This window comes from Pseudophryne corroboree, chromosome 12 (assembly GCF_028390025.1).
Source record: "Pseudophryne corroboree isolate aPseCor3 chromosome 12, aPseCor3.hap2, whole genome shotgun sequence".
Lineage (NCBI taxonomy): Eukaryota > Metazoa > Chordata > Amphibia > Anura > Myobatrachidae > Pseudophryne > Pseudophryne corroboree.
This window is the reverse complement of record NC_086455.1, coordinates 28,747,338-28,761,530: the sequence shown is the minus strand read 5'-3', so window position 1 is coordinate 28,761,530 and position 14,193 is coordinate 28,747,338. Positions and strand designations below refer to the sequence as shown.

The 14,193-nt window shown below is 46.1% G+C and overlaps 1 protein-coding gene across 7 annotated transcripts in view; it reads left to right on the top strand.

The window, feature by feature from the left end:
- The window catches only part of SIPA1L1 (signal induced proliferation associated 1 like 1), a 396,543-nt gene that overhangs the window by 239,180 nt on the left and 143,170 nt on the right, over positions 1-14,193 (top strand). For all 7 annotated transcript variants that reach the window (XM_063947278.1, XM_063947276.1, XM_063947275.1 and 4 more), the window contains one exon: positions 13,248-13,378. In XM_063947278.1, coding sequence (XP_063803348.1) covers positions 13,248-13,378 — 131 coding nt within the window. The remainder of the gene's footprint in view (positions 1-13,247; positions 13,379-14,193) is intronic.

Here is a 14,193-nt window from a genome sequence, read left to right as displayed (position 1 = left end):
GCTTCAGGGTCAGCCGGTGTTGATCCAGTCCGACAACATCACGGCAGTCGCCCACGTAAACCGACAAGGCGGCACGAGAAGCAGGAGTGCAATGGCAGAAGCTGCAAGGATTCTGCGCTGGGCGGAGAATCATGTCGTAGCACTGTCAGCAGTGTTCATCCCGGGAGTGGACAACTGGGAAGCAGATTTCCTCAGCAGACACGACCTTCACCCGGGAGAGTGGGGACTTCATCCAGAAGTTTTCCACATGATTGTGAACCGTTGGGAAAAACCAAAGGTGGACATGATGGCGTCTCGCCTCAACAAAAAATTGGACAGGTATTGCGCCAGGTCAAGAGACCCTCAGGCAATAGCTGTGGACGCTCTGGTAACACCGTGGGTGTACCAGTCAGTGTATGTGTTCCCTCCTCTGCCTCTCATACCAAAGGTACTGAGAATTATACGGAAAAGAGGAGTAAGAACAATACTGGTAGCTCCGGACTGGCCAAGAAGAACTTGGTATCCGGAACTTCAAGAGATGCTCACGGAGGATCCGTGGCCTCTACCTCTAAGAAGGGATCTGCTTCAGCAGGGACCTTGTATGTTCCAAGACTTACCGCGGCTGCGTTTGACGGCATGGCGGTTGAACGCCGGATTCTAAAAGAGAAGGGCATTCCTGAGGAAGTTATTCCTACTTTAATTAAAGCCAGGAAAGAAGTGACCGCACAACATTATCACCGCATTTGGAGAAAATATGTTCCGTGGTGTGAGGCCAAGAAGGCTCCAACGGAAGAATTTCAATTGGGTCGATTCTTACATTTCCTGCAAGCAGGATTGTCTATGGGCCTCAAATTGGGGTCCATTAAAGTTCAAATTTCGGCCTTATCAATTTTCTTCCAGAAGGAATTGGCGTCAGTGCCTGAAGTACAAACTTTTGTCAAAGGTGTACTACATATACAACCCCCAATAGTGCCTCCAGTGGCACCGTGGGATTTGAACGTGGTTCTAAATTTTCTCAAATCTCATTGGTTTGAGCCTTTAAAATCGGTAGATTTAAAATACCTTACATGGAAGGTAACCATGCTGTTGGCCCTGGCTTCAGCCAGGAGAGTTTCGGAGTTGGCAGCTTTGTCATACAAAAGCCCATATCTGATATTCCATTCGGACAGGGCAGAATTGAGGACACGTCCTCAATTTCTCCCTAAGGTGGTTTCGGCATTTCACTTGAACCAGCCTATTGTGGTGCCTGCGGCTACTAGCGACTTGGAGGACTCCAAGTTACTGGACGTTGTCAGAGCATTAAAAATATATATTTCAAGGACAGCTGGAGTCAGAAAATCTGACTCGTTGTTTACATTGTATGCACCCAACAAGTTGGGTGCTCCTGCGTCTAAACAGACGATTGCACGTTGGATATGTAGTACAATCCAACTTGCACATTCTGTGGCAGGCCTGCCACAGCCTAAATCTGTAAAGGCCCATTCCACAAGGAAAGTGGGCTCATCCTGGGCGGCTGCCCGAGGAGTCTCGGCATTACAACTTTGCCGAGCAGCTACGTGGTCAGGGGAGAACACGTTTGTAAAATTTTACAAATTTGATACTCTGGCTAAAGAGGACCTGGAGTTCTCTCATTCGGTGCTGCAGAGTCATCCGCACTCTCCCGCCCGTTTGGGAGCTTTGGTATAATCCCCATGGTCCTGACGGAGTCCCAGCATCCACTAGGACGTTAGAGAAAATAAGAATTTACTTACCGATAATTCTATTTCTCATAGTCCGTAGTGGATGCTGGGCGCCCATCCCAAGTGCGGATTGTCTGCAATGCTTGTACATAGTTATTGTTACAAAAATCGGGTTATTACTGTTGTTGTGAGCCATCTGTTCAGAGGCTACTTCGTTTGTGTTATCATACTGTTAACTGGGTTCAGATCACAAGTTGTACGGTGTGATTGGTGTGGCTGGTATGAGTCTTACCCGGGATTCAAGATCCTTCCTTATTGTGTACGCTCGTCCGGGCACAGTACCTAACTGAGGCTTGGAGGAGGGTCATAGGGGGAGGAGCCAGTACGCACCATGTGACCTAAAAGCTTTTTTAGATGTGCCCTGTCTCCTGCGGAGCCCGCTATTCCCCATGGTCCTGACGGAGTCCCAGCATCCACTACGGACTATGAGAAATAGAATTATCGGTAAGTAAATTCTTATTTTCTCTAACGTCCTAAGTGGATGCTGGGGACTCCGTAAGGACCATGGGGAATAGCGGCTCCGCAGGAGACTGGGCACATCTAAAGAAAGCTTTAGGACTATCTGGTGTGCACTGGCTCCTCCCCCTATGACCCTCCTCCAAGCCTCAGTTAGATCTCTGTGCCCGAACGAGAAGGGTGCACACTAGGGGCTCTCCTGAGCTTCTTAGTGAAAGTTGTAGTTTAGGTTTTTTATTTTCAGTGAGACCTGCTGGCAACAGGCTCACTGCATCGAGGGACTAAGGGGAGAAGAAGCGAACTCACCTGCGTGCAGAGTGGATTGGGCTTCTTAGGCTACTGGACATTAGCTCCAGAGGGACGATCACAGGCCCAGCCATGGATGGGTCCCAGAGCCGCGCCGCCGGCCCCCTTACAGAGCCAGAAGACGTCCGGAAAATCGGTGGCAGAAGACATCCTGTCTTCACCAAGGTAGCGCACAGCACTGCAGCTGTGCGCCATTGCTCCTCAGCACACTTCACACTTCGGTCACTGAGGGTGCAGGGCGCTAGGGGGGGGCGCCCTGAGCAGCAATAAAAACACCTTGGCTGGCGAAAATACATCACATATAGCCCCCAGGGCTATATGGATGAATTTTAACCCCTGCCAGAATCCATAAAAAAGCAGGAGAAAAGTCAGCGAAAAAGGGGCGGAGCCTATCTCCTCAGCACACTGGCGCCATTTTCCCTCACAGCTCAGTTGGAGGGAAGCTCCCCTGGCTCTCCCCTGCAGTCACTACACTACAGAAAGGGTTAAAAAAGAGAGGGGGGCACTAATTAGGCGCAGTATTAACAATACAGCAGCTATAAGGGGAAAAACACTTATATAAGGTTATCCCTGTATATATATAGCGCTTTGGTGTGTGCTGGCAAACTCTCCCTCTGTCTCCCCAAAGGGCTAGTGGGGTCCTGTCCTCTATCAGAGCATTCCCTGTGTGTGTGCTGTATGTCGGTACGTTTGTGTCGACATGTATGAGGAGAAAAATGATGTGGAGACGGAGCAGATTGCCTGTAATAGTGATGTCACCCCCTAGGGGGTCGACACCTGAGTGGATGAACTGTTGGAAGGAATTACGTGACAGTGTCAGCTCTGTATAAAAGACAGTGGTTGACATGAGACAGCCGGCTACTCAGCTTGTGCCTGTCCAGACGTCTCATAGGCCGTCAGGGGCTCTAAAGCGCCCGTTACCTCAGATGGCAGATATAGACGCCGACACGGATACTGACTCCAGTGTCGACGGTGAAGAGACAAATGTGACTTCCAGTAGGGCCACACGTTACATGATTGAGGCAATGAAAAATGTTTTACACATTTCTGATAATACGAGTACCACCAAAAAGGGGTATTATGTTCGGTGAGGAAAAACTACCTGTAGTTTTCCTGAATCTGAGAAATTAAATGAGGTGTGTGATGATGCGTGGTTTTCCCCCGATAACAACTGATAATTTCTAAAATGTTATTGGCATTATATCCTTTCCCGCCAGAGGTTAGGGTGCGTTGGGAAACACCCCCTAGGGTGGATAAAGCGCTCACACGCTTGTAAGGGCTCTACCCTCAACTGAGATGGCCGCCTTTAAGGATCCTGCTGATAGAAAGCAGGAGGGTATCCTAAAATGTATTTACACACATACTGGTGTTATACTGCGACCAGCAATCGCCTCAGCCTGGATGTGCAGTGCTGGGTTGGCGTGGTCGGATTCCCTGACTGAAAATATTGATACCCTAGATAGGGACAGTATATTTTTGCCTATAGAGCATTTAAAAGATGCATTTCTATATATGCGTGATGCACAGCGGAATATTTGCCGACTGGCATCAAGTCTAAGTGCGTTGTCCATTTCTACCAGTAGAGGGTTATGGACACGTCAGTGGTCAGGTGATGCGGATTCCAAACGGCATTTGGAAGTATTGCCTTAATAAGGGGAGGAGTTATTTGGGGTCGGTCTTACAGACCTGGTGGCCACGGCAACAGCTGGGAAATCCACGTTTGTACCCCAGGTCGCCTCTCAACATGAGAAGACGCCGTATTATCAGGCGCAGTCTTTTCGTGGACAAGCGGGAAAAATGTTCCTCATTTCTGCCCCGTGACAGAGGGAGAGGAAAAAGGCTGCAGAAATCAGCCAGTTCCCAGGAACAGAAACCCTCTCCCGCCTCTGCCAAGCCCTCAGTATGACGCTGGGGCTTTACAAGCAGAATCAGGCACGGTGGGGGGCCCGTCTCAATGAATTTCAGCGCGCAGTGGGCTCACTCGCAAGTAGACCCCTGGATCCTTCAGGTGATATCTCAGGGGTACAAATTAGAATTCGAGACGTCTCCCCCTCGCCGTTTTCCTAAAGTCAGCTTTACCGATGTCTCCTTCTGACAGGGAGACAGTTTTGGAAGCCATTCACAAGCTGTATTCCCAGCAGGTGATAATCAAGGTACCCCTCCTGCAACAGGGAACGGGGTATTATTCCACACTGTTGTGGTACCGAAGCCGGACGGCTCGGTGAGACCGATTCTAAATCTAAAATCTTTGAACACTTACATACAGAGGTTCAAATTCAAGATTGAGTCACTCAGAGCAGTGATTGCGAACCTGGAAGAAGGGGACTACATGATGTCTCGGGACATCAAGGATGCTTACCTTCATGTCAAAATTTACCCTTCTCACCAAGGGTACCTCAGGTTTATGGTACAGAACTGTCACTATCAGTTCAGACGCTGCCGTATGGATGGTCCACGGCACCCCGGGTCTTTACCAAGGTAATGGCCGAAATGATGATATTCCTTCGAAGGAAGGGAATTTTAGTTATCCCTTACTTGGACGATTCCCTGATAAGGGTAAGATCCATGGAACAGTTGGAGGTCGGTGTAGCACTATCTCAGGTAGTGTTGCGGCAGCACGATTGGATTCTCAATATTCCAAAATCGCAGCTGGTTCCGACGACTTGTCTTCGGTTCCTAGGGATGATCCTGGACACAGTCCAGAAAAAGGTGTTTCTCCCGGAGGGGAAAGACAGGGAGTTATCCGAGCTAGTCAGGAACCTCCTAAAACCGAGCCAAGTCTCAGTGCATCAATGCACAAGGGTTCTGGGTAAAATGGTGGCTTCCTACGAAGCAATCCCATTCGGCAGATTCCACGCAAGAACTTTCCAGTGGGACCTGCTGGACAAATGGTCCGGGTCGCATCTTCAGATGCATCAGCGGATAACCCTGTCACCAAGGACAAGGGTGTCCCTCCTGTGGTGGTTGCAGAGTGCTCATCTTCTAGAGGGCCGCAGATTCGGCATTCAGGACTGGGTCCTGGTGACCACGGATGCCAGCCTGCGAGGCTGGGGAGCAGTCACACAGGGAAGGAATATCCAGGGCTTATGGTCAAGCCTGGAGACATCACTTCACATAAATATCCTGAAGCTAAGGGCCATTTACAATGCTCTAAGCTTAGCAAGGCATTCCGGATGAAGTCATCCCTATCCTGATCAAAGCCAGGAAGGATGTAACCGCAAAACATTATCACCGCATTTGGCGAAAATATGTTGCGTGGTGCGAGGCCAGTAAGGCCCGACGGAGGAAATTCAACTGGGTCGATTCCTACATTTCCTGCAAACAGGAGTGTCTATGGGCCTGAAATTGGGGTCCATTAAGGTTCAAATTTCGGCCCTGTCAATTTTCTTCCAAAAAGAACTAGCTTCAGTCCCTGAAGTTCAGACGTTTGTAAAAGGGGTACTGCATATACAGCCTCCTTTTGTGCCTCCAGTGGCACTTTGGGATCTCAATGTAGTTTTTTGGGTTCCAAAAGTCACATTGGTTTGAACCACTTAAATCTGTGGAGTTAAAATATCTCACATGGAAAGTGGTCATGCTGTTGGCCCTGGCCTGGGCCAGGCGCGTGTCAGAATTGGCGGCTTTATCCTGTAAAAGCCCTTATCTGATTTTCCATTCGGACAGGGCGGAATTGAGGACTCGTCCTCAGTTTCTCCCTAAGTTGGTTTCAGCGTTTCACCTGAACCAACCTATTGTGGTGCCTGCGGCTACTAGGGACTTGGAGGACTCCAAGTTGCTAGACGTTGTCAGGGCCCTGAAAATATATGTTTCCAGGACGGCTGGAGTCAGAAAATCTGACTCGCTGTTTATCCTGTATGCACCCAACAAGCTGGGTGCTCCTGCTTCTAAGCAGACTATTGCTCGTTGGATTTGTAGTACAATTCAGCTTGCACATTCTGTGGCAGGCCTGCCACAGCCAAAAATCTGTAAATGCCCACTCCACAAGGAAGGTGGGCTCATCTTGGGCGGCTGCCCGAGGGGTCTCGGCTTTACAACTTTGCCGAGCAGCTACTTGGTCAGGAGCAAATACGTTTGTAAAATTCTACAAAATTGATACCCTGGCTGAGGAGGACCTGGAGTTCTCTCAATTGGTGCTGCAGAGTCATCCGCACTCTCCCGCCCGTTTGGGAGCTTTGGTATAATCCCCATGGTCCTTACGGAGTCCCCAGCATCCACTTAGGACGTTAGAGAAAATAAGAATTTACTTACCGATAATTCTATTTCTCGTAGTCCGTAGTGGATGCTGGGCGCCCATCCCAAGTGCGGATTGTCTGCAATACTGGTACATAGTTATTGTTACCAAAAAATCGGGTTATTGCTGTAGTGAGCCATCTTTTCTAGAGGCTCCTCTGTTATCATGCTGTTAACTGGGTTCAGATCACAAGTTGTACAGTGTGATTGGTGTGGCTGGTATGAGTCTTACCCGGGATTCAAAATCCTTCCTTATTGTGTACGCTCGTCCGGGCACAGTATCCTAACTGAGGCTTGGAGGAGGGTCATAGGGGGAGGAGCCAGTGCACACCAGATAGTCCTAAAGCTTTCTTTAGATGTGCCCAGTCTCCTGCGGAGCCGCTATTCCCCATGGTCCTTACGGAGTCCCCAGCATCCACTACGGACTACGAGAAATAGAATTATCGGTAAGTAAATTCTTATTATCGATCAACGACCTATCTAGCCAAAATAGTTGGCTAGATCGTCACGTGTGTACCCAGTTTAAGGAAGGTACTGGAGGTTTTTAAAATATCTCCAGTAACTGATTTTTGCCCTTTTTAAATAATTGCTGAAAAGTGGTAGCAAGCAACGGTCCTTACGGCATTTTAAGGTACAGAAAAATGTACAATAATAATATTTCAGTGTTGTATAAGTTTGCAAAGTTTTTTTTTTTTTTTGGAGTAAACACTTTAGCGCTCATTTGCAAGTTCAAAAAACACTCTCCCATCAATACAACATTTCCCAATCACAGCCAATTCCACTGACAGCAGCAGAACATTTAATATTAGCAGTATTGTTGGCTGTGAGCTGCCGTCAATTGATACTTATTATGAAAATTGCCTCCGCAAAGGAAAAAGCATTGTACAGGATTGTTATCATCCTAACCATTGCATCTTCTCCCTTTTTCCTTCCTGTAGACGCTTTAGGTGTATTAGAACGAGAATATCTCGTTTTAAGTGCAGTTTCTTTCCATCTGTTATTGTTCGTCTTAATTTGACCGGTGATTTGTAATGGTTTATGTGAATGTCCCAGATCTTAATTTGTCTGTCTGTCTGTCTGTCTGTCTGTCTGTCTGTCTAATTGCTGGCAATAAGCTTCAGCCTGACTGACAAGGACACTCGTCACCCATTTCCCTGTTCACAAGTTACACTATATCCCCGGAAACCTGTCAGGAGGCTTCATACAACCAGATTGGAATATATTTTAAATACATTTCATAGCAAGTAGTTGTGTCCTATACTGCCCTTATAATGACTTCTCCAAGTGTAAGGAGTAATAGAAATGCCCCATGGGTGGAGCTAGACATAGTCCTTGGCAGGGGCGTTTCTATAGAGCTGAGGGCCCCCTCCTCTCTGGCAGTGAAGACAGAGTCTACTGCGCATGTCTCCGGGAACATGGCACCCGTGCCTTTTCCCCTGGGACATCGCTATTGCACATGTGCAAATCACTGGGAAAATGGCCGCCGTGGACATATTTTCTCAGTGATTTATGTCTGCAACGCCGGCCACCGCTGCTGGACTCCGGAGGAGGAAGTCTAAATACATAGGTGCAGGGTGTGCGGTGTGGGTCCCTCTGGACCCGGGGCCTGTATGCACAGCACACCTTGTACCCATTATACACTAGCATACAAAAGTTCAAGGAAAATAATTGTTATTAAAAGGCAAAATGTAGTGAAGTAATGAAAATATTCATTCATAATAATGTTTCACATGATATTGTGACTAAACATTATCAAAATTATTTTTAATTTTGTAGTATAACATACATTTCAGATTCAAATTGGCTTTCATCAATGTGTCCTCCTTTGGCGCATATCACTGCTTCACATAATTTGGCCATTTGAGAGACCAACTTTTCTAGAGTGTCGTGAATTATGCCTTTCCAGGCCTGATTCAGACATTCCCATAAGTATTTAGTATTTGTTGGAGCCATTACACCAACTTTTCTGTCTAATTTTATTAACATAAACCCTTCATCTATTGTTCTCAGCTGCAATACAATACAGAGAACAATACAGCAGGGGATTAAGTCCGACTGCCCAGTCTCAGTTAATCCTTTTAAAGGTCAAGATAAACATGGACCCATCTGTATATTCAATTACACTTGAAACTGCCGCGTTGTCGGAAAGACGGCAGTTTTTAGGTCGGAAGGGGTTCCGACCTATTCAATCCCACCCAGATTTTTCTGGGCCAGTCGGGAAATTCGACTTGTCGGAAAGCACGCGGATCGGCGGAATAGTCGCCAATTTGCGTGCTTCTGTCTGAAACGGGGCCAAATTCGACAGTTTTTGGACCCATTTCCGACAATCTCAATCCGACTTTAAAAAAAAAGTCTGATTGAGCAGGGTGTCCCCCCGGCCAGGCTCCTCACTCCTGGCAGCAAACCCCGGGCACCGCTGCCAGCGCACCCCCTGGCCATCAGTGACAGGCAACCCCCTCCGCTGCTGACAGCCACCGCTGACAGCAGAACCAGGACGGGACACTGGGAACGGCCAAATCCGGCAGTCGGATTTGGCCGCACATTGAATAGGGCTTGTCTGATCCATTCCGACAAATGCATGTCCGAATGGATTCTACTTTAATTGAATATACCCCACAGTGTAGATGTGTGCTTTGGGTCGTTATCGTGTTACATGATGTACCCCTTTCCAATATTTTGAGTTCCACTTGGTACAGTGTGATGTACTAAAAAATACTGTGGTATCGTTTCTTATCCATAGTTGATGTTATTTGAACTAAATCTCCATCCTTTCCTCCACCAAAACCACCCCAAATCATGTCATGACCACCACCATGTTTATCTGTATGACTTATGCAATTATCTAACACACGTTCTCCCCAACCACTCTTCAAATATACTGGCGTCTTCTGGTTCTGAAAAGTTATAATGTGGAATTGTTGGTCCAAAATAATTTTTTCCACTGATCCAGTTTCCAATACCGGTGTTCTTTGGCCCATCATAGGTGTTTTACTTTTCTTTTTACAGACCTCAACAATGGTTTAATGCAGGCTATGCGACCATTGAGACCTACATTACGCAGACATCTTTTAACTGTATCAACTTGTACTGGCGTCGGTCTGATTTATTGAGTTCTTTGATTTCAGTTCTGGGAGTCTTCGGTTTTGCTTTCTCATTACGATAATGTTTTTCTCTTGCCTTTACGATGTACACCTGGGTCATCTAGAACGTGTTTTAGTCACGTTTGTACCTGTTTCTTTGTATCAAGCTAATGTATACGTTACACTAGACTGTGGAATTTGCAATTTTTTTAGTAAGTGAATATTCGCATCTTTTTGAAAAAGTTATGGTTATTATTGAATTTAAATCTGTAAAAAAGGAAATTGAAATTGAATTTATATAGGATTTTAGCCATCGAGCCCGCAGCTAGGGGAGCGCAGTGAGCCCACAAGCTTTCTAGCACTCGCCCCGCTGTCGTATTCTAACGGCCGGGATTGGTATACTGACCTTCCGGGATCCCGCCTGCCTGTATTCCATCCCCAACCCCTCCCATGCACACCGCACAAGCCTGAGATTGAACATTGATCATTGCGGGCATGTTTGGAATAGAATACATATTTTTTTCCAGTAAACAGGAAGGAGCTTTTGATATATAAGCCATTAACTCAGTGGTTCCTAAACGCAGTTCTCAAGGCACCCCAGCAGTCCAGGTGCTTGTGCACAGATGGTATAATCAAACTCACTGAGGCACTAGTTAAGTCACCTGTGCCTAAGCATGGATATCCGTAAAACCTGGGCGGTTGGGGTGCCTTAAAGGCCACGTTTGTGAACCTCTGCATTAAGCCCTTACCATTGTCTGCACATTGAAAAGGGCTGAAAAGTGGAATAATCTGATCATTTAGTAGAACATTTACGGAGCAGGTTTTGCATGCACAGAGCAGCCCTTTTTCTACATGGATGCATTTATGACAAAGGGCAACACTCCAGCACGGAGCCTCCGGCTAGTATTTCAGATTAAATGCCAACACTGACTGTTTTATTAATACTGTAATAGGTCAGCTCAGTAAGTAAAACTTTGATCGTAGGGACTGTGGCATATTCAACATGTTGCGTTCGTGTCTGTGTCTCAAGGAATGTAATTAGGCTGTAACGAGAACATTGCTAATGGAATGCAATCCAAAGACACCTGTAAAAGTAGACTGCCGAGACGGAGCCTCTATCTTCTGGAGCAGTCCAGTCACGTACTCACACGCTACTCCGATCACACATTACCCCAGTTATTGTTCCTTCCAGCAAACTATTCCATTTCTGTGTGTGGAAGCAATACATAGATTAACTCATCTGTCTGTGACTGAATAAATCCACAAAACGTGACCTGCTGATGGTACTTGAGGTCTGGAGTTGAGAACACCTGCTTTAATGCAATACGATAACTCACCACATTACTAGGCCGTTCTAGTGGTGGAACCTCCACTCTGTGTAACCATCTAAGCCCCAAGGCCATGTGCTTTTTCTTTAGCTGCAAAGTGATGTGATACTGATGTAGTTGTTCAAAGGAATGCCAATATGGAGCTGCAAGGTAGAGCTATCCCTGTGTTTTTGTAATACCGGCCTTTATAAGCTAAGGTTTATATACAAGTCAAGTAGAGTACTGTAGTGTCAGAGAAGCTCATCAATAATGCGGTGATCTTCTGAGTGAGCAGGGAATTTTTCTGGAGAGCACTTACCTGCTGCAAGGTGGGTGGGGGCAGCATTCAAATCATAGAGATTTCTCACAGCTTGTAAAGAGAGAAAGTACCAACCAATCAACTCATAACTGTCATTTTTCAAACATATGGGGAAATGTACTAAGCAGTGATAAAAGTGGAGAAGTGAGCCAGTGGAGAAGTTGCCCATGGCAACCAATCAACATTGACATAACGTTTATAATTTGCATATTATAATAGTACACAGAGCAGCTGATTGGCTGCCATGGGCAACTTCTCCACTGGCTCACTTCTCCACTTTTATCACTGCTTAGTACATGTCCCCCATAGCCTGTAAAATGACAGAAGCGGAGTACTTTATTTCTCTCCATCTTTTCTCTCGCCAAGCTTTGATAAATTACCCCCCATGAGAAGCCCCAGCCACCACCGAAACACTGAGTAGCAAGGGCATGATGGTTCAGTTCATGCCACCACACCCTGCCATGCTGTGTTTACAAATGTGGGTGGGACTTAATGTGATTGGCCACTGTCTTACACAAGTTATTTTACCAAGAAACGCCCATTTCTTTTCCCCTATGGAATAATGAGAAATACATTTATTTTTTCTCTAGTGATGAGCTAGAACATTTAGTGGAGAATTCAATTGTCAGCAAAACGCGGTAATTTATCGCGGATTCACTTCTTGTGCATACAATGCGAAAAGTGCAGCGAAAACTGCTTCTTGCCAGTATGAGCGCTTCCGTTTTTCGACTTCTCCAATTGCAAATGTGCGAAAACAGGATTTGCTTGATAAATCCTGTCTGCAAAACCAAAGAAAAGTGTACACTTGTCCCACTTATAAAGCTTTCCGATATACTTGTCCCATATCTTCCACCCCAATTTCCATCATTTTGCACTTTTTCACCCCAATATATGTGATTATTGGCCAATTAAAAACTTCTAAGTGATTTAGAATGTACACCTATGGAGAATTATTGACTGTCATTTTTTTTGCGGACAATTTATTTATTTATTTATTAGCAGTTTCTCATATAGCGCAGCACATTCCGTTGCGCTTTACAATTAGAACAACAGTTATAGAACAAAACTGGGCAAAGACAGACAGACGGTAGGAAGGCCCTGCTCGCAAGCTTACAATCTATAGGGAAATAGGCTATTCGCGATAAATGCCCCATTTTTAGCGCAGAAATGGGATTTTGCCGACAAATGAATTTCCTTCCTAATGGGTCATTGCCAAAAGTGGGCCTAATCTAAAGACCTGTGGAGTGTGTGTAAACGGCTGTAAAGTAATTACTATATAATAGTGTTCCCGCCAGCACTGAGGCAGGGCAGGGTGCTGTGGTGTCGGAGGGCACACGTGCACATGCCGTTGAAAAAGGGGGTTCAGCATCCGGGAAGGGGGCTGCGGCCCTGTTGGTGCCATTTTTAAATGTGACCTTATAAATCAGCCTTGCATGAACACTAGTTAAATAGTGTTCATTCTAGCACCATTCCTGCCTGGGGAGTCTCTCTCTCTCTGCTCTGGTGCTTCTATCACTCTCTAGTCTGTATCTCAGCACTGAGATACAGACCGGAGTGTGATATAAGCGGCAGAGCAGAGAGCGCCACACCAGGCAGAAAAGAGGAACTGCACCGGGTGTGACAGGCGCAGGGTGCTAGAATGAACACTCTTAAATACATTAATTTGGGACAGTGGATGATATTTGACATAACATCTGCGGCAGAAGGGCTTTCTCTGTGAACGCTGACTTCCTGATAAGAAATATGTCATTTTGTAACAAGACTTTAAATATATAATGTCTGATCAGTGTGGATTACTAGTGTTACCTATAATAATTTCTATGGTTTTCAGAGCACTGGAATTACTTTGGGTCTGACGAGAATCTGGGTCCTTTGGCCGTAAGCATTCGCAGAGAAAAACTGGAAGATGCAAAAGAGAATGGGCCTCAGTACAACTACAGGATGATCTTTAGAACCAGCGAGGTAAAGTTTGATATTTTTTTTTTACCCTTTGTTTTGTTTAATTCCTATATACATTGTGGGCCATTGATTTTATGGAATGGATAGTGTTTTCCCTGTATTTGTAAATAATTTCTACTCATATATATATACACTGATCAGCCATAACACCTGCCTAATATTGTGTAGTTTACCTTTGTGCTGCCAGAACAGCTCTGACCCATCGAGTCATAGACCTCTGAAGGTGTCCCGTGGTATCTGGTACCAAGACATTAGCAGCAGATCCTTTAAGACCTGTAAGTTGTGAGGTGGGACCTCCATGTCTCGGACTTGTTTTTCCAGAACATCCCACAGATGCTCCATCGTATTGAGATCTGGGGATTTTGGAGGCCAAGTCAGCACCTTGAACTCTTTGTCGTGTTCCCTAAACCATTCCTGCGCAATGTTTACATTGCGGCGCGGTGCATTACCCTACCTAAGGAGGCCACTGCCATCGGGGTATACCGTTGACATAAAGGGGTGTACTTGGTCTTTTATGATGTTTAGTGGTATGGGTCAATGTAATATCCACATGAATGCCCGGACCCCAGGGTTTCCCAGCAGAACATTGCCAAGAGCATCACACTGTCTCCGCTAGCTCGCCTTCTTCCATTGCTCCGTGGTTAAATTCTGACAGTCGTTGTAGGCACTTTTGGCGTTGGACAAGGGTCATCATGGGCAAGCTGCAGTGCACTGTGTGTTCTGACAGCTTTGCATCATTGCATTGACTTTGCACTAATTTGTGCTACAGTAGCTCTTCTATGGCATAGGACCAGGCGAGCTAGCCTTTACTCCCAAGG